Below are 20,935 nucleotides of genomic sequence, written 5' to 3' on the forward strand. Positions count from 1 at the left end.
TACATAATCAATGCAGTAATGTGAAAGAGAGCCTACAGAAAAAAAACCTGCAGGATAAAATTATTGCTGTTAATATAATGCTCTGTGTTCACAGCACAATGCACCCTCAGTGAATAGGACCTTCCCAATTGTGTCTTATATTCTACAGTTACGAACCTTCAAGCAATAGAGGCGTAAACTAAGCTAAGACTCACGACAGACTCTCCGCTTCGGTCGTCCAGTCCCCCCACCCCTTCCCCAGATCCTTTCGGTAATTCGAAGGAGACTCTGAGTCCCGCAGCTCAGCTTTGGTTGCTTTGATCTGGCTGGGTTGAGGTGGAGGAGGAAGGGGGTGTCGCTCCGGTCCCATTCTCCGCCGTGGGATGGATGAGTTGTTGCTCACTGCCCCCTGTCTGGCTGCCTGCGCGGCTTCTCCTCTCTCACAAGGCAAAATGGCGACTGAGAGCGAGCAGCGGCCGGACAGCGGCGACCCTCCGTCCGAGGAGCGAGCCCCGAACAGCAGCCAGGTAACCCCAGCCTCCGCCTCCCCGATACACGTACATTTTGAACCCGAGTGAGAGGAAAAACCCTCCTTATTGTGTGTGGAGCGTTGCTACTCATTCACTGGACACAATGTATCCATTCCCTTTGGAAGTTCCTGCTACCAACCTAGCGGGCTTTAAAAAATAATCTCATTTCGGTCTCCTTTCAAAATGTCCACGGTTTTCTTTATTTGCCTATCAATACACTATCGCTTTCTTCCCTCCGATTGTATTCGTGATTCTGTTAGTGTTATTATGATTTGGGGTTATTTCAACCTTCAGTGCAGTTGCTGAGATTCCCGCTGACTCCTCCACCGCCCCCCCAGACCCTTCCCTTCCCTTCCCTTCCCTTCTCAAGGTGGAAAGTGGCATTTTTAAAAGAATTTAAAAATTAACTTAGTATATTTTATTTTTGATCAAATCCAACGGCACTCTTAGCTTTTGCGGGCCGCGACCGTTTCCCCGAAACAAAAACCCCGGGTATTGCTTTCATGCAGCTGAAATTCGAGCCAGTACCTCTGCCATTTATCATGTGTCAGTTCAATAAGCCATACCCGATCGCATCGAAGATGATATTTTCCCAAATAATCTTTGTTTTTGCATTGTGTTATAATTTATTATTAATAGCTTTTCTACTGTCTTTCTGGTTTAAGCCGAGATCAAAAAATTACAGTAGTCCGCCTTAAATAACTGTTCTAAATGTGTTTAGAAAATGCGTTTACTGTATACAATGATACAAGATCGTTTACGAATTTTTTACTTTGTATAATTTGTGTAAGTATTTGTCCGTTCAAACTTGATATGCGTTTGATAGTTATATGCACATTTGTTTCCCTGTTCCAGAAACCTGAAGTTGACATGGACAATCTCAGTAAACCAGAACTACTGACCCTTCTTAGCATCCTTGAGGGGGAACTGGAAGCAAGAGATCTGGTGATAGAAACCTTGAGGGTAAGGAGCAGTAAATGCTGCCCTTTTTTGTTTTCAAAAAGCTTCCCCTTGTTGCGAATCCTCAGTAAAATGATTATAATCTAGACATTTCACTGTACAATAAAATGTTAGCACTTCCAGGAGGAGATGACACAGCAGCCTCAGGGCTCACAGCACCAGGTTCAGGAACAGTTATTACCCCTCAACCAAAGGGGATAATCACTTGCCCCATCACTGAACTGTTTCCAGAACCTATGGGCTAACTTTCAAGGCCTCTTCGTCTGATGTTCTCAGTATTCATTGCTTATTTATTTAATTATTATATATTTTTTTTCTATTTGTATAGTCTGTGTCTTTTGCATACTGGTGAAGGCCAACATGTTGGTGCGGTCCCTCATTGACTCTATTATGGTTATGCTGTTATGGATTTATTCAGTATGCCTGCAAGAAAAACAAATCTCCGGGTTGTAAATGCTGACATATATGCCTTTTGATAATACAGTTTACTTTGAGCACAAATATTCAACTGTACAAGCAATGAACTGATAAATACTTATAGTTTCAATGACTTCCTTTCATTGGCTGAATGGAGGGTAATGGAATAGTCTCATCATTACACCCTGTACGAAGTTTCCCTTTACTGTACAACTTGGTGTTAGAATGCAGCAATTTACTGAAAGGTTTATAGCTAAGCTACTCTCAAAGGTCAGAATCAGACTCAGGTTTATGATCACCGGCATGTGACGTGAAATTTGTTAACTTGGCAGCAGCAGTTCAATGCAATACATAATCTAGCAGAGAAAAATAAATAAAATTTAAAAATAATAAAAAAACAAGTAAATCAATTACATATATTGAGTAGATTTTTTAAAATGTGCAAAAGCAGAAATACTGTATATTAAAAAAAAGTGAGGTAGTGTCCAAAGATTCAATGTCCATTTAAGAATCGGATGGCAGAAGGGAAGAAGCTGTTCCTGAATCACTGAGTGTGTGCCTTCAGGTTTCTGTACCTCCTACCTGATGGTAACAGTGAGAAAAGGGCATGTCCTTGGCAGCTGAAGGCCCTTAATAATGGATGCTGCCTTTCTGAGACACCACTCCCTAAAGATGTCCTGAGTTCTTTGTAAGCTAGAACCCAAGATGGAGCTGACTAGATTTGCAACCTTCTGCAGCTTCTTTTGGTCCTGTGCAGTAGGTCCTGTGACAGTGATGCAGCCTGTCAGAATGCTCTCCATGGTACAACTATAGAAGTTTTTGAGTGTATTTGTTGACATGCCAAATCTCTTCAAACTCCTAATAAAGTATAGCTGTTGTCTTGCCTTCTTTATAACTACATTGATATGTTGGGACCATTGCTGTACCAATGATGCCAGTGGATAAACTCAAAATTCAGAGCTGTCTGTCGGTGTACATGTATGATTTAGTATCAGGAGGACCATTTGATGAAAAGTTCAAATGTTTTCTGAAGCTTCCCTTCAAAAATTTCTGCCTGGTTTTGGATAGTGACTGTATTTGTGATGAAGCTTTGCAGAAATTTCTCAAACACCACCCCCCCGCCCCCCTCCACAATGTTTCTGAGTGTAGCCAGGAGTTTCAGATATAGGAATCTTGGACAACTTCCTTGTTCAGTACTTTCCACTTAACATCATTCCAACTTCACCCTGTATCTTTAGTCTTCAGTTGATTGCTTATAGCCTGATTTGAAATTCGATTTCTTCAGCTGAAGTCACATTTTAGTTATTGCTTTTTTAAAGTGTTGTTATTTTAATAGAGCGCGGATTAGGCCATTCTGCTCCTTTGAGCTGAGCTGCCCAGCAATCCCCTGATTTAGTCCTAGCCTAATCATGGGACAACTTACAATGACCAATTAACTTACAAGTCGGACGCTTTGGAATGCGGGAGGAACTGGAGCACACAGAGGAAACCCATGCAGTCATGGGAAGAGCGTACAAACTCCTTACGGGCTGTGGCAGGAATTGAACCTGGGTCATGTTATTTGCCATTGTTCCCATTTACACAGGCAGCGGTATGGGCTACAGTTCTCTTTTGAGTCAGGGATGAATGGGGTGCTTTCCCACTGAATCAGTGTGAGCCTGTTATATAGCCCATTCTTCACTTTTAGTATGTTTGGGTGGGTTTCTTCAGCCCCAACCATGTGCTCACTTGGAAGTGGGTTAAAATGACAGTGGTTTATAAAGCACATTTTGCAGGTTGATAACACAAAAACCCTTATCATAAAGGCAAATTTTTCACCAATGTGAGATGCTATATAGGCAGTCATTAGGTAATTAAATGCCTTTTTTTCAAACAAACAATCAGGAAGCCCCTTTTATCACAGTAAGAGCCAAAAGTAATTACGTAATGGGCAGAAAAAATGGGCAGAGGGAAGAAGTGGGGGAAATAATGTGTGATTTTTTTCCAGATGCAGTGCAAATCAACTTAATCCTATTCCCCAGATTCCCCAGAAATTTGCAATACAGATGGTGGTTAGTCAGTTTGCCTGGATCATCAGTAGAAAGCTATCTGATTTGACTATACTATAAAAAATTCCATCTTTAAAAATCTTTTCTAGCAGAACTTGCATAGATAGTAGAAGCACCATCATTTTGTTTATAAAGTCAATTATGCAGTTCTGCATTTCAGATTTAGTTTCATGTATTTCTTTCAAAAATATTTAAATGGTGACTGATAGAACAGTACAGCATAGGAACAGGCCCTTCAACACACAGTATGAAAACTCTTGCTCCTCACATCTTCAAAATTACACCTCTCACCTGAAATGTATGCCCTCTGGTATTCGACATCTTAACCCTGGGGAGAAAAGATAGTATCTGTCTACTCTTATTTGTGCCTCTCATAATCTTATAATCATCTCTTCGATCTCCTGTCAGCCTCCGCTAATCCAGAGAATGCAATGCAAGTGTGTCCAACCTCTCATTATAGCACGTGCCCTCTAATCCAGGCAGCATCCTGTTAAATATCTTCTGCTCCCTCTCCAAAGTTTCGACATCCTTCCTATGATGGGAGACCAGAACTGTATGCAGTACTCCAGATCCAGCCTAACTGGAGTTTTATAAAGCTGCAGGGTAACCTCCTGACCCTTGAACTGAATTTCTAGACTAATAAGGCAAACATGCCATATCCTTTTTAACCACCTTACCAATTTGTGTGGTAAGTAATGAAGTGATGGAATATTCAGAAATACATACATGATCTTTTTAATCTACCCTTTGGGGATTCCCTTTTCATATTTTCTCATGATGGACAAGGAGGCCATTTACTCATTAAGTTCATGCCATTTGTTAGAATGTTCCCAAATTCCATTCCTTGTTTATTGCTACATTCTTTCTCACATCCCCATTGACCTCCCAGCTTTCCCCATTCTCCCTTCCCCCTGCCCCCCGCCACTAACCACTACACATGAGCAACTTGCAGTAATTAACCTGCTAATCAGCACGTCGGGGCTGGGAGGTGACTTGATGGAGGCGTGCAAGACGATAAGGGGCATTGATAGACTGGATAGCCAGCACCTTTTTCCTAGGGTTGGAACGGCTAAACGAGAGAGCATAAGTTTAAGGTGGTTGGACAAAAGTTTAGGGGGATGTCAGAGGCAGTTTTTTATACAGAGAGTGGTGGTAGAGGAAGATACATTGGAGGCATTTAAAAGCACACGGAGACCAACATCCGGTGCTGCTGGCAGATCATCAACTTGGTGAAAGACGCTCTTTGGTCAGCCTGAAACTTGATGATCTACTAGCACATGGAGATGTCCGTGGGAGAATGCTGCCGACTGGCACATTCTCGGCTGCAGGAGTACGTGCTGAGGGACGCACTGAAACTCGGTACAGCCATCGCAAGGGCCCGGTGGGGAAGGACCACGGTATAGGTTTCTTCACCCACGGGAGTGGGAGGGGTCGGGTGGTGGGCAGTATACCCCTCAACAATGATGTGGTAAGGTGAACAACTGGAGTACCACGTGGGTGGCCATAAGTATGGATATGTACTGACTATAATGGAAACTTACATAAAGGATGGGAAGTTATTGAATGGTTTATTGTATATAATTTTATTTTAGAATAAAGTATATTTTGAAATTTAAAAAAAATTAGAAGTCTCTTAGATAGCCACATGGAGGAAAGAAAAAATGCAGGACTATGCAGGAGGGAAACATTAGATTGCTCTTGCATTAACTTAAAAGTTCAATGTAACATCATGTTCTAAAGATCCTGTACTGTGCTGTGCTGTTCTATGTTTGGGATGTGAAAAGAAATCAGAGACCCATGGAGAAAAAAAAATCACAGGAAAAATGTGCAAACTCAACACAGACAACACCTGGGATCAGAAACCAACCCAGTTCACCAGAGCTGTGAGTCAGAGCCGCAGTCTTTTGCACTCTGCTGTAGGGGTTTTCCTCAGCACAAATGTAGTTTGGTAAACACTTCTTGCTTGTCTGATACTTTAGTTTTAATTTTAACAATTGTGTGTTAAATATTATGTAAACATTTTGTTGTTTTCTTGAAGCTTCAATTTGCCTAGGAATGCTTACAGTAATCATTATACCACATGATCTCCCCGGCGCAGAGATCAGGAGGCGTGGATGATGGTCTCTGGTTATAAGGCTTTTACCAGCTTGTCCAAGAAAAGGCAATCTTCAATGTTTAGTGACAGTTCCATATATTAAATTAGGCCAAATGCTGTGAATATTAGATTAGTTTGTTCAGTTGACATTTATACAATGCTGATGTCCCACATTGAACTAAAAGTGGGACAACTACCGTTGTCCTATTTCCATTGGTGTTCTGCATCACCTTATCTCTGTGCACTCAATGTTATTTGCTGTATTGATTTATTTTTGTCCTAGTCATCATAGAAGTGCCTAACTTTTTATATGTTAGACAGTATGAACATATTTCACATAAGTAAAATGCTGTGTCTACTGCTGATTTGTAAGATCTAGATTCAAAGTGACTTCAGTGTTTAAATAATTTTAGGTTTTGTAATCTTTAAGTTGTTCAGTCTTATGGATGTAAGAAGTAGCCCCACCTACAAATAATTTTAATGGTCGGTAAAATATCCTGGTCTCAAACTCATTGCATAATTAAGATTTGGAGGTCTGAGTTGAGGAAGATCCTGCTACTTGTGTATTCTGCGTACCATAATCGTACAAACCAGAACATTTTTACCTTTGGAAGACATCTTTTCACATGTTTTCATGCATCTTAATGCAATAACATTGTAATTGGAGACCCAAATTGTTGCACAAAGTAAGTTGTCTCTAGACCTCATCCTGGGTCTCCTCTTTCCTTGCTGCGATCTCTGTTCCTCACACAGGAAATTTGAAACAAATTTGAAAATTCATCTGCTGGATGAAGGGTCCTGGCCTGAAATGTCGACTCCTTATTCCTTTCCTTGCCATCGGTGATGCCGGGACCTGCTGAGTTCCTCCAGCTTTTGGTGTGTAACAGTCTGCGAGGAACTCCGTGGGTTGGGCAGCATCTATGAAGACAGAAAACCCTGTACCACGATTGAGAATGCACTGCTGCTGCCTGACTCACTTCAGCAGTTCCCTTGTTTTTTTTTAACTCCAGGTTGTAGCATCTGCAGGCTCTTGTGCTTCCTTTTTTTAAATTCCCTGCATATTTTAAAGACCATGTACCAATTTTCACTGCACCAACTCCAGCATTATTTTGTGCCTCTGTGGTTTTTGATCATTTCCCATCTGTTCATTGTCCTTTCACCGTCTTCAGCTTCTATTAATCTTCCCTAAAATCCTCATTCCTCCATTTACCTTGACATCTCTCGGTACTTTACCTCTGGGGGTAACTTGTCCATCCTTGTGAGTTCTCTAACTGACTCTGGGGTCATGTCCCCATGATCTCACTTTCTATGAAGTTTCATGTAACGAACTAGGTGTACCAGAGTGTGCAAATAGTTAGGGATGGATCATTGATGAATTAGAGAGTTAAGAATGTCCAATCAGCCAGGGTTGATGGGGAAGTGAAGCAAAAAGATTGTGTGCTTATTTTTAATGGTGATACAGAGAGGGGCAAATCAGTTCAGACACTTCTCCCCCAGTTACCTTTTTTTAGATGCTTGCATATCTCTGGTTATTAAGACCGACAAAGTACTGCAGTGCTTATAATAGTAAGGTTGATCATGGGCATAAATGATCTTCCTATCTATCTGATTATCCTGGAACACGTTTTTGAGGGTTTGGCTTTGAAAAGGGATTTAACTTTAATCTCATCTGCCTATTACTTCCCCCAAGGTCTCCTCATTCCCTTTTTCCTCTCCTATCAGATTCCTTCTTCTCCAGCCCTTGACCTTCTCCACTCACCTGGCTTCACCTATCATCTTCCTGCTAGTCTCTTTTCTCTCCCCCCCCCCCAATCTTTTCATTCTGGCACCTTTCCCCTTCCTTCTCAGTCCTGAAGAGGGGTCTTGGCCCAAAACATCTTTTCCACGGATGCTACCTGACCTCCAGCATTTTGTGTGTGTTGCTTGACTGTTTTATCCGCACTGGTACGAGAAACAGAAAATGTTGTAAATACTTAGCAGGTCAAGAAGCGTCTGTGGAGAAGGAAATACAACAGGTGTATGACCCCTCATGCCAACAGTAGAACCATCTGAACCATAATTTAGGCTTCTACTTTTCACTGACTGAACACGGACTAGTTATTTGTTGGCCAATGGTTGAGTGGTAAGACAATCAAATTCAGACCACTGTGCAGGTTGTCTGATACTTTATTGATTTTGTATGGGTCTTTGAACAGTGTACTTGCCACAGTATGTTTTTAGCTTAAGGATTGAGTAAGAATTTGGAAGGAAAGATATAGTTATTGCTGTAGGTTCCTGAGAGAGGCTATATATAAGAACCCATAAATATATCACCAGAAGAATCCTTCAGTGTTTTGTAAACTGATGATAATATTTCAAAAATAGATATGCTGATGTCTTATCATTGTTAAGTAACTTTAGATGCAGCTTCCTGAGTCCTTGAAGTAATAACTTCAAGATGAAATTGGAGAAAGAGAATTGATCAACTGAAATATACCATTTCTTATGAATTTTATTCTTTCTGAGCATTCTATTTTTGGATTGGATGTAGTGCTGTTTTCATCAAATTAATGTTTCTAAATTTGTTAATTAAATAAATTATTGGAAATTATAAAAATGTATTATTTAAATGTCCTATCAAACATTCTATACTTGGTGTGTAATTAGGTCACAACACATGCATACTGTACGAGTTTACAATTTTCACTTAATTTATCAATGAAATTTGTCCCCTCTAATACCTTGGAGCTTGTTTGGGTGAGTATTTTCCAATTTTACTTGGGGGAAGAAACAGGTAAGATTCCTGAACAGATTTTGCTTTCTGTTCTATGCATTGAAATTCTTGCCAGAGGTATAATGCAAATGTCTACTAATCTCAACCTTAATTACAGCTAGTAAAGAACAATCCCATTACCCTGCCTTGTCCCATAACTTTTGGTGTCCTGTTTAATCAAAAACAGGGGTCTCCAACCTTTTTTGCACCGCGGACCGGACTAATATTGACAATATTCTTGCGGACCGGCAGACCGGGGGGTGGGTGTTCAAGTAGGGTTAAACTCATCTCAACATGTCTTTTACAGTTAAGGTCGCCAACTTTCTCACTCCCAAATAAGGGACAAAAGAAGCAGTCAAATCCCGAGACACTTGTGTTTACCCCAGAAAGACTACCCTGACCATGAAGCCTTGCGCGGGCACCTGTGTGTGCATGCGTGATGTGCGCATGCACGTACATGCCGATTTTTCCGCACAAATCGATTTTGCCTTCATCTTCCCGACTATACTGTACATACATCATTTCTACTTTATATAGGCTGTGTATTTATCATATCATTCCTGCTTTTACTGTATGTTAGTGTTATTTATTTTTGGTTTTATGTGTTATTTGGTATGATTTGTTAGGTTATTTTTAGGTCTGAGAATGCTCAAAAATTTTTCCCATGTAAATTAATGGTAATTGCTTCTTTGCTTCACGCCATTTTGGCATGAAAGGTTTCATAGGAACGCTCTACCTTAGCAGGGGAAATACGGGACAAGGCCGGTCCCGTATGGGACAAACCAATTTACCCCAATATACAGGATGTCCCGGCAAATATGGGACAGTTGGCAACCCTATGTTCAAGTTGAACAGTGCGTGACAGGGAATAAGGAAAGGTGCAGCTGACTCATATCGTTTCCTCGCGGCCCAGTGGCTGGGGACCGCTGATCAAGAACCTATCAACCTCCACCTTAAATATAACAAATGCTTTGACCTGCGCAACCATCTGTGGCAATTAGTTCCACTGATTCACCACCCTCATCTAAAGAATTTCTTTCTCATCTCTGTTTAAAATGAACATCCCTCAATCCTGAGGCTGTGTCCTCTGGCCCTAGACATATCCGCTGTAGAAACATCCTCTCCGCATCCACTATTTCTAGGCCTTTCAATAATCAGTATGCTTCAATGAGATCCCCCCGCCCCCATTCTGCTAAACTTCAGTGAGTACGGACCCAGAGCCATTAAATGCTCATATGTTAACCCTTTTATTACTGGGATCAATCTCATGAACCTCCTCTCAAACTTCTCCAATGCCAGCACATTTATTCTTAACTAAAGGGGCCATAGCTACTCACATCACCAAGTGTAGTCTGACCAAGGCCTTATGAAGCCTCAGCATTACATCCCTTATTTTTATATTCTAGTTCTCTTGAAATGAATGCTAACATTGCACTTGCCTTCCTTGCCATCAACTCAACCTGCAAGTTTACCTTTAGGAAATCTTAGAATGAAAACAAAGTCAGTTTGCACCTGTGATTTTTGAATCTTCTTCCCATTGAGTAAATAGTCCACACTTTTATTCCTTCTGCCCAAGTGCATGACCATGCACTTCCTGACATTGTATTCCATCTGCCACTTTGCTCGTTCTCCAAATCTGCCTGAGTCCTTCTGTAGACACCGTTTCCTCAACACTACCTGCCTCTCCACCTATCTTCATATTGTCCGCAAACTCTGCCACAAAGCCATCAATTCCTTCATCTATTGATATATAACTTGAAAAGAAGCAGTCCCAATGCCAATCCCTGTGACACACCACTAGTCACCTGCAGCCAACCCGAAAAGGCCCCCATTATCCCCACTCTTTGGCTGCTGGCAGTCAGCCAATCTTTTATCCGTGCTTGTACATTTTCTATATTACTGTGGACTCTTATGTTGTTAAGCAGCCTCATGTGTGGCATTTTTTTCAAAGGCCTTCTGAAAATCCAAATAAACAACATCCTATTGACTCTCCTTTGTCTATCCTGCCTGTTATTTTCTCAAAGAATTCCTTAAGGAAACCATGCTGACTTTGGCCTATTTTGTCATGGGCCTCCAAGTACTCCGAAACATCATCTTTAATAATAGACTCCAGCTTCTTTCCAGCCACTGAAGTCAGACTAACTGACCTATAATTTCATTTCTTCTGCGCTCCTCCCTTCTTAAGGAGTGGAATGATATTTTCAATTTTTCAGTCCTCAGGAACCATTCCGGAATCTAGTGATTCTTGAAAGATCATTGCTAATAGCGCTGCAATCTCAGCCACCTCTTTTGGAACTCTTGCTGGGGTGTACTCCATCTGGTTCAGGTGACTTGTCTGCCTTCAGACTTTTCAGTTTTCCAAACACCTTCTCCTTAGTGATAGCAATAACACTCACTTCTGCCCCTTGACACTCTCACTTTTCTGGCATTCTGCTAGTGTCTTCCTCAGTGAAGACTAAAGCATAATACTTATTCAGTTCTTCTGCTATTTCTTTGTCCTCAATTACTACCTCTCCAGTCATTTTCCAGTGGTCTAATGTTCACTTTTGTCTCTCTTTTACGCTTTTTATATATAAAAAGTTTTTTGTTTATTTTTATATTATTGGGTGGCATACCTTCATATTTCTTTTCTTCTGTCTAAGGCTTTTTAGTTGCGTTCTGTTAGTTTCAAAAAGCTATATTTTTGCTATATTAGGTTCCCTGTCTTTTACTTTTATACTGTCTTTGACTTGCCTTGTCAGCCTCGTCCTCCCTTTAGAATACTACTTAATCTTTGGGATGTATCGCCTGTGTCTTCCAGATTTCCCCCAGAAACTCCAACCATTGCTGGTCTGCCATCATCTCTGCTAGAGTTCCCTTCCACTCAACTCTGGCCAGCTCCTGTCTCATACCATTGTAATGCCCTTTATTCCACTGTAATTCAGATTCAGATTTTTAGTTTCTCCTCCTCAAACTGCAAGGTGAATTCTATAATACTATGTGCTGAGAAGCTGTTAACTCAATGTTTGGTCAACAGCAACCTGATTCATTTCAATGGCAAAGCACATCTACAGGGGATCTAGTATTTTTAAGCTAATTCAGTTTATTAAAATGCTTTTTTAGTATTTTTTTAAATAAAATGCTTCATTTTAAAATATTTATACCTTGTTTTTAACTATTGCTAGCAATGTTTTTGAAAAATTTGACCATCAGCTTGCTGGGATCTTATTGCCTGTAAAACTACTGTAAGCAGTAGTGAGAAAGACCTTGTTTTGTGATTTATGTTAGAAGATCATTCCATATGCTGGGCTCCACCACTGAGTTGGTTCCTGCAACGATATTCTTGCCAGAGGATCTGTTCAGGGAAGGTGCACATTTTTGTGTGAGGTTTGAACACCAGGCTTGCTGCTGCCAAGAAATTCTGGGCTCCTCTCCTATAAAAATATAATATCTTGAATTTTGAAGAAAACTTTTTGAAAAATTTTACCTCACTCCATGATATCTACAAACTTGTGCCAATTTGAATTGCATGCGTATCATTGATTAAATGGACTTGTAGCAAATAATATGCTGCATATATTATAGAAAATAGTTGTCAAAGCAATTCAGTTTGCAGAGGATGGCATCATTCCTGTGTGGAATTTATTATGCATATTACTCAGCTTCGACGTATTATTACAATGTCGTTTTTCATGATAGTGAATGTTCACATTTATAAGCTGAAAACCTCTACGTGCAGGACCTCTTGTAATAGATCAGGTGTTGTTTAACCAAGTTTGTTTACTTGATGGTTCCAAACATGAGGTAATAAATGTCTTCTGTGTTAGCCTGTGTAAGGTTCAGAAGTTCATTGACTTCTGATCATGTGTAATAGTTCAGATTACATATAAATGTCGATTATAACTTTTCCAGAGTGCTACATGAAGAGTACCATGGAAAAGTGAATTGTCTTGTTTAGCACCAGATGGTACAAATTGACCGTTTTGATAAAGGGTCCAAGAACCCATTTTGCAGCCACTGGTTTTGACTTCTGATTGATTTTTGGCTGAGTTGTGTACACAGTAAATTCTAGGCAGGTTTGATGTCATCCTCCACAAACTGACTTGTTTCAACAACATTTTTGTTAAAGATGTGCCAAAATTCGTTTTCTGCAAATCCATTGCATTAATTATACATCTGCAATGCAAATCGCCACAAGAAACTAGTTATGAAGAAAGCCAAAAGTATACAGAGATTTTGCTTCAAAATTCAAGACAGAAGATGTGCCTGTGGATATGTTTCAGTTCAAGGGATAATAATCACAATGTGACCTGCAATATTGACAAATAAATCCACTCATATTGATGATTGTATGTAAGAAGGGTCTGTTCTGAAGAGGAACATGTGACTTTCTCTCTATCGTTATTGATATAAATATAAAGAAGTGAACAGACTTTATCACCCAGTAGTAGTCACAAAACAAAATTTTGAGTGTGATGAGTAACATAATTCACATTTAGAGGATTAGCAGTTTTGCAGGAGCTCTAACATTGTTCAAAGAATAGAAAAAGCCTCCTTCTAAAATGAAAAACCACCTTTTGCTATGACCATGTGTCTCATATATATTGGATAGGTTTATTTTGGTGCAACAATATCAGAAACTGATTTCAAAATAGCCTGACAGTGAGCTCTTAAGAAAGTATAATGTACATTAAAAAAAAATCTACTTGAATATTTAAATCCTGACTTGGGTGTTTGGATCCTGCAGAAAGTGTGTTTTTGTTTACAGTGGTGCATGGGGAGAGGTGGAAAATTTATCTCGCACAAGTCAAATGTGAATGAGAACAGGATTGTCTTCTTAATGTCTTCCACAATACATACTTTCATCATTAAGTGTATGAAGTTGTAAGTAGGTTAATCAAGTAATTATTGTTAGAATAAAAATTACAATTATAATAACATCAGTTTTAATATCTATGATTTGCATGTGTGTATTCACGATTGCGTAGCTGTCAAAAATGCAAACAGCGACAGGAGGATGGAAAACAAGTATCCCGTCCAGAATATCTCTGCATAAGGAAGAATTTTATAAACCTTGAGCAATGTTCAGCAGAAGTAATCTTCTCCATTGCTGAAATATTGTGTTCAAGATGAAGAGCTCTACACTGTAAGCACTTGGGTGAGGATTTAATCAATTGCTAAGAGACTTTGTTCCTTTAGTTGTGATTGATTGTTGCAATCTTACTGGTAACTGTGTTCTTCATCATAATAAACTTCACTTACTAATGATTTGAGATATCATTGAGATCTCTTGAGGTGTTGCTCACAGTAAGCTCTCAGATCTGGTCTCTACTAATAGGGTATTATTCGGCACATATACCATCAGAAAACATTGTGCAATGTGAAGTTCTTTAGTGTTTTTGGACAGCTATTATATTGGGTTCATATTGGGTTCAGTTTGTGAACAATGCAAATTGCTCAAGTGGGAGGCTATGAACACACAAGAAAGCATTGACAAGAAAAAGAAAATCCAGCAAAAATGGACTAGCTGGGACGTGAAAGCATACTGTGGAGGTAATTGAGTACGTATATCTACATAATGGGGAGGTCAGATCTTGAGATATTGCTTTTCTCAGAAGAGGAGTGACTTATTCAAAAAGAACAGGTGGTGATATGGCTCTACCAAAGGAGATGTAAGGCACTCCTTCCATCTGCTAGTCTACAGGTCATCTTTGGACAAGGTGTAACACCTGCTTAGCCCCTGATCAGGGTCATGTGAAGCCATGGGAGCAGGTGGTGGATGGTAGCATGAGCAGCTGATCCATATCACAAGTCCTGGTTACAAGACCACTGATGCCAGGCAATCTCTGAAGTGTATTGATAATGGCTGGGGTCACCCGTCTTGTAAAGATACTGCCCAGAAGAAGGCAATGGCAAACCACTTCCGTTGAAAAATTTCCCAAGAACAATTATGGTCATGAGATCATGATTGCTGATGTCATACGACACGGCATGTGACAATGATGGAAAGAAAATATTTGGGACAATTATTTTTCCGGTGATCAGTTCAATATTTCTTTGATTGCTGGTATACATAATCAGAATGTTTTGCATATAACAAGCATGATAGTGCATTAATTCCAGTTGCAGAACTTTACAAAAGATTGCATCAGATTCTGATGCCATTCCTAAGAATAAAACTGTTATGAAAGTGGGTGGCAATCCAGAAGAGCTGATTTAATGAAGTTGAAATAATTGAGGTTCATAAGAATAACAAAGCAAGTGGATACATAATGAAAGGACTTCAAGGATTTTGCTAATATGGCCAAAGTTAGTGATGAATCAAAGGGTGAGGTATGATATGAGGTAAACCAAGGCAGAAATGTGCGAACTGGAAAAAAGCTGAGCTTGTCAGGCAATAGGTGCTGAAAGAGGGATAATTTGTGTTATAGGAACACGAAGAGCCCTACTTAACACCTTTAAAACTAGCTCAGCTTTCAATTAAGACATAGTTTACCTGTGACCTTATTCTATTAAATTTACCTTTTCCTTGTGTTTCTCATTATATTTTGGTTTTCAAAGTCTGTTATTCTAACATTTAAAATTGGCAAATAACATTGATCTGTGCAGAAGAGAATCAAGCTTCTCTTTTACCCTTTGATTATAGTTTTTTTTCCTCTCTCTGACCTCCTGGAAAGATCTTGCTCTACTTTTAGACTTGTCCCTTGTCCTAGATTTAACCACCAGAAATAGTTTCTCCATTACAGTTCTTAATATCGTGAAAGCTTTAATCATGTGACCCTTCAAGCTTCTAAATTCCAAAGAACACAACCTTAGTTTGCACTTAACCCTTGGGGGTTCAAGTGTTGGCACAATTGCAGTTTCCTCCAGTCTGTTCTGTATTGTGTGGTTGGCGACACTCAACCTGCTTTTATTCTAGTCCCAACACAAACGAGAAAATCTGCAGACGCTGGAAATCCAAGCAACACACGCCAAATGCTGGAGGAACTCAGTAAGCCAGGCAGCATCTATGGAAAAGAGTACAGTCGACATTTCAGGGCGGAATTCTTCATCAGGACTGGAGAAAATAAAAAGCCGAGGAGTAGATTTAGAAGGTAGGGGAAGGGGAGAGAGAAACACAGGGTGATGGGTGAAACCTGAAGGGGGAGGGATGAAGTAAAGAGCTGGGAAGTTGATTGGTGAAAGGACAGAAGACAATGAAAGAAAGAAAAGGGGGGAGGAGCACGAGCTGGTGGTGTGGGCGGACAAGCAAGGAGATAAGGTGAGAGAGGGAAGATGGGATGGGAAATAGTAAAGGGGGCAGCATTACTGGAAGTTCAAGATACCGATGTTCATGCCATCAGATTGGAGGCTAGCCAAACAAAATATAAGGTGTTGTTCCTCCAACTTAAGTGTGGCCTTATCACAGCAGTGGAGGAGGCCATGGATAGAGATATCAGAATGGGAATGGGAAGTGGAATTAATATGGGTGGCCACTGGGAGATTCCCTTTTTTCTGGCAGAAGGAGTATATGTGTTTGGTGAAGCAGTATCCCAATCTGTGTAATCTGTTGGGGTCATATACTGTGTCGGGTCCACCCGGTGTGTCCTCCTGTATATTGTTGAGACCCAACGTAGATTAGGAGACTACTTCGCCAAGTGCCTACGCTCTGTCCACCAGAAAAAGTAGGAATTCCTAGTGTCCACCATTTTAATTCCACTTCCCATTCCCATTCTGGTATGTCTATCCATGGCCTCCTCCACTGTCATGATGAGGCCACTCTTGTGCTGGAGGAACACCTTATATTCCCTTCGGGTAGCCCCCAACCTGATGGCATGAACACCGATTTCTCGAACCTCAGGTAATGCCCTCTCTACCCCTCTCCTTCACCATTTTCCATCCCCTTTTCCCTCTCTTATAGTATTTCCTTGCTTGCCTGCCCATCACCTCCCTCTTGTGTTCCTCTCCCCCTTTTCTTTCTTCCATGGCCTTGTGTCACTTTCACCAATCAACTTCCCAGCTCTTTACTTCATCCCTCCCCCTCCAGGTTTCACTTATCATCTGGCGTTTCTCTGTCCCCTCCCAACCTTTTAAATCTACTCCTCAGCTTTTTTTTTCTCTGGTCCTGCTGAAGGGTTTCAACCCAAAACGTCAACTGTACTTTTTTTCTAAAGATGCTGCCTGGCCTACTGAGTTTTTTTGTGTGTTGCTTTATTCCAGGCACATTTTGTTGGCCATTTCAATTCTTCCTGTTTTTGTCCATGATACTTTAACCACCTATCCCCAGCGACCCAGAGCCTCTTTGAGTCTTCATTACTTCAAACTTTCCACCAGTACTTGACTTCTTCATAATTTTGTTGTGCCATTATAGTTTCATTGCCAGCCGGTGGCGTAGTGGCATCAGCACCAGACTTCGGAGGGAAGGCTCCCGAGTTTGAATCCCTTGCACGCTTTCCATCCGTGCTGGGTTGAGCAACTAGAAACTTGGCCTCGTAAAAATAAGAAAACCTGCTAAAAAGGCGCCGTCATGACGGCGTCCCGATGACTCCACTCAGAGTTAAGGGCTTTCTTCTTCATCATCATACTTTCACTCAGAACTAAAACCCATTTTTATCCTGCACAGTAAATTGCATAATTTTCTGACACTTATAAAATAAATATTTAATGCCTTTTGAAAATTCAAACCAGTAGATTTACTTAAATTCAGTACTATTAGGTTAAGGTATTAAACTATAAAATGAAATAAAGAAAAATAAATTTAAGTATCTGATCCAAAAGATACCTCACTAAGAATCTTGATCCCAGTTTTTGCCAATATTATTAATTTGCTTCAAAACATATTGAAATAAGACTATTATAGAAATTTCTATGCAGTCTGCAGAAAAGCCATCAATTACCTTCCCCATAAGAATATTAGTTTTATCGACGTACAATAATGGTGAAGGCATGGAGGGCTATGGTCCCGGTGCAGGTCGATGGGAGTAGGCAGTTTAAATGAATGAACATGGACTAGATGGGCCAAAGGGCCCATTTCTGTGACCCTATGACTGTATCTTAGAAGCACATACTGGACAGCCAAGCTTGAGAGAGATTCACTGTAGCATTTTGGGGTACCATTGGAGTCCTTGTTAGGATTCATCAATATTCAATTCAAATTAACTGTAATACCAGACTTTGACCTTAGGATTTATCTATCAACACTGATTTTTTTCTAAAAACACTCCTTTCCAGATATCTAGAACCACAGAATGTAAATGATTATTACAGGAAAAAAGTCATGTAAATGCAAAATGTGACCAAGTTTTTGGGCTCTGACAGTCAGTTAAGTAAGATTTGGGTCAATGTTTAACCCAGGGCTACAGTTGTATAGCCACACTGTTTGAATTATGTCTCTTTCTATTGAATACTTCACGTGAATCAATAAATATATCCCTCATAGTAGAAAGCAGTTGATTCCATTTTGCCCAGTGTAAAAAAAATCCACTTTTATGCAAATATTTAACCATTATTTTAATTTCTTATTATGCAAGACAGAAATTACAGGTTCTTAAATCTGCAAAAATGAGCAATAATAACTGATGTTAAATATACCAGGTATTGACTAGCCTTCTCTTATTCCTAGGCTAATTAGTGTAAGTAATGTCAAACCTAATAACGACAAACTCAAAGATGTAATAACAGCAAATTGCATTGTTGTTTTATCAATGAAGAATTTTATCATAAATCCTCATGATAATCATGTCTAAGCACTTCATTGGAACAGATGATTGTTTTATTAGTCTATTGAAAGCCCTAGCAAGATGGATTCTGCTACAGGAAAAGCAAAGTGAGAGAGCTCACAACATTTGGTGTTCTGGAAGATGAACCTCTGGTGTTCTTGTCACTTTCTGACTTTGTTGCAGGGAGTAAATGAAATCTTGTGTTCTGCATCATATTTTGATATAGATCATTTAAATTATTCAGCTTGTCTACAGCAGCAGATTGAACCAACAAAAGGCTGTTTATTGACTATTTTAAATGCCTCTTTTGCTAATGCTGCTTTCAGATGGAATTCCAATGCTTGTGGCAGATTGCTGATGGTAACTGCAGCTATCTTAGACGCTATAATGATTAAACTTGAGCGAAAATGGACTTCTGTACATACATGAAATATTTTCTAGAATGAACAGGAATGCTGATATTTATATTCAGAATGTCCCTTAGATGGAAATAAAAGTTGATATTAATTAAGATATTTGCATGTGCCTTGTACTGCAAGAGAATTCCACTGTATTGATACTGTTCTTCATAAACACTAGAACAACCTTAAGAGCAGAGGTTCCCAACTGATGTTCACGGACCTCTTGCTTAATGATAATGGACCGTGGCGTAAAAAAGGGTTGGGAACCCCTGACTTAGAGTAACTCCCAGGAAATGGTACAAATATGGCAATGTATTGTTACGTTATTGAGTTAATAAACTATAGCTTTCAGTAACCTGGAAAAATATTTAAACATTTAAAATTGGAATGATTTTTTGTTAAAAATTAATTTTAAAAATGAAAATAATTGTTGGTATAATTGCAAGTGACAGTGCAACCATGACAATTGTCCTAAAAATCCAACTTTTTTCCCCAATTTCTACTTCTCCAGTGTAATTTTCTGATTTTAGCTTCATGATCTGAAACTGCAAGATAAATTCCATCAAATTATGATCAGTATCTACTAAGTGTTCCTTTACCTTAAACTCCCGAATCAAATCTGGTTTATTACCCAACACCTAATCCAGAAATGCCTTTTTCCTAGTGGACTCTAATCCTAAATCACTTATTCCTAAGGATATGATTTAATTTGTTACCAATAGAGCCATCCCACACTTTCTACTGACCTACCAGTCTTTTTGATAGAATGTGCATCCTTGGATGTTTAGCTCCCAGCTGTGACTTTCTTTCAAGCACAGCTCAGTGATGCTCACAATGTCATACCTGCCAATTTCTAACTCTGCTGTAAGCCCATCTATGTTTTTTTTATATACTCCATGACCTCAATTTTGTCTCCATGTTGCCTGAAGTTAAATCCTTAAAGTTGTTGTCCTAGTCTTCATTTTCAAGACTCTTCTGCATTCTTCTTCCCCTCTACTTTATCTATATCTGTTGAACCCAGCCTCTCTCTCCCCCCCCCCCCCCACCTGTGGTTTAATTTAAAGTCATAGCCACTGTCCTAGTAATGCAATTCACCTGGAACCTGGTCCCAGCATAACTCAGGTGGAGCCAGTACTCCTCCTTCCCCAATACTGGTGCCAGTGTCCCACAAATTCACAGTGTCCACTTCTCCCACACTGTTCTTTGAGCTACATATTTTGTTCTTGGATCTTATTAACCCTGTGCCAAAACCATCCACATCAGTTTACAATCCAGAGGTTATTATCTTTTTGGTTCTGCATTTTAATTCAGGCCCTAGTTACTCAAATTCCCTCTGAAGAACCTCTTGTTCTTCCTAAGTCATTGATACCCACATGAACCACAACAACTGGACCTTTCCCACTCCGAATTCCTCTGCAAGTGAGACGTCCTGAACTTGGGCTTCGGGCAGACAACACAGCCTTCAATATTCCTGCGACAGAGAATTGTGTTTATTCCCCTGTCTACACTACAACTACATTCATTTTATCCTCACCCCTCTTGGATGGCTTCCTAAACCATGGTACCACAGTCCCATCGCTTGTCCTTCCTATAGCTCCCACTCCCGTCCTCACAGGGAGCAACAACTTTGGAGCTGTTGGTCAAGCTGAAGGGTTGAGGCTCTTTGAGCACTACCCCTTGGATCCTGATACCTCCTTCACTTGCAGTCACACCCTCTTGTCCCTGGCCACTGACCAAAATTGAAGTTGCTAATGGATGTGACTGCCTCCTGAAACGCAGTGTCCAGGTAATTTTCCCCAACCTTCCCTGATCTGGCTTAAGTGCAGATTGATGCTAATGATGATAGCCATTTGATACAATCTAAAATAGGTTTATATATTGCATGATTTGAGAAAGTAGTCCAATAGCACCTCATAGAAATGGGCGATATATATCAACCTTGACAATGGTGTCTGTTGTTCACAATGAATCTTTGACAGTTTTGTATATCTCCAGTGTCCAGGAAGGATAGCACCTCTGGTGAATGAGTTTGTCAGGGAATCTCGCTTATCTTTAGTCCCCACTGGACACTCAGCT

At 40.0% G+C, this 20,935-nt stretch overlaps 1 protein-coding gene across 4 annotated transcripts in view; it reads left to right on the plus strand.

Moving 5' to 3' along the window:
- The first annotated feature begins 309 nt into the window (after window positions 1-309).
- The window catches only part of cttnbp2 (cortactin binding protein 2), a 153,747-nt gene continuing 133,121 nt past the window's right edge, over window positions 310-20,935 (plus strand). For 2 of the 4 annotated variants that reach the window (XM_072267580.1, XM_072267578.1), the window contains exons 1-2: window positions 312-506; window positions 1,365-1,472. In XM_072267580.1, the coding sequence (XP_072123681.1) occupies window positions 363-506; window positions 1,365-1,472 (252 nt within the window). In that variant the 5' untranslated portion in view covers window positions 312-362. Of the gene's footprint in view, window positions 507-1,364; window positions 1,473-20,935 lie in introns of all 4 variants that reach the window. The other 2 variants (XM_072267579.1, XM_072267577.1) reach the window with 2 other exon arrangements.

This window comes from Mobula birostris, chromosome 9 (genome assembly GCF_030028105.1).
Source record: "Mobula birostris isolate sMobBir1 chromosome 9, sMobBir1.hap1, whole genome shotgun sequence".
Lineage (NCBI taxonomy): Eukaryota > Metazoa > Chordata > Chondrichthyes > Myliobatiformes > Myliobatidae > Mobula > Mobula birostris.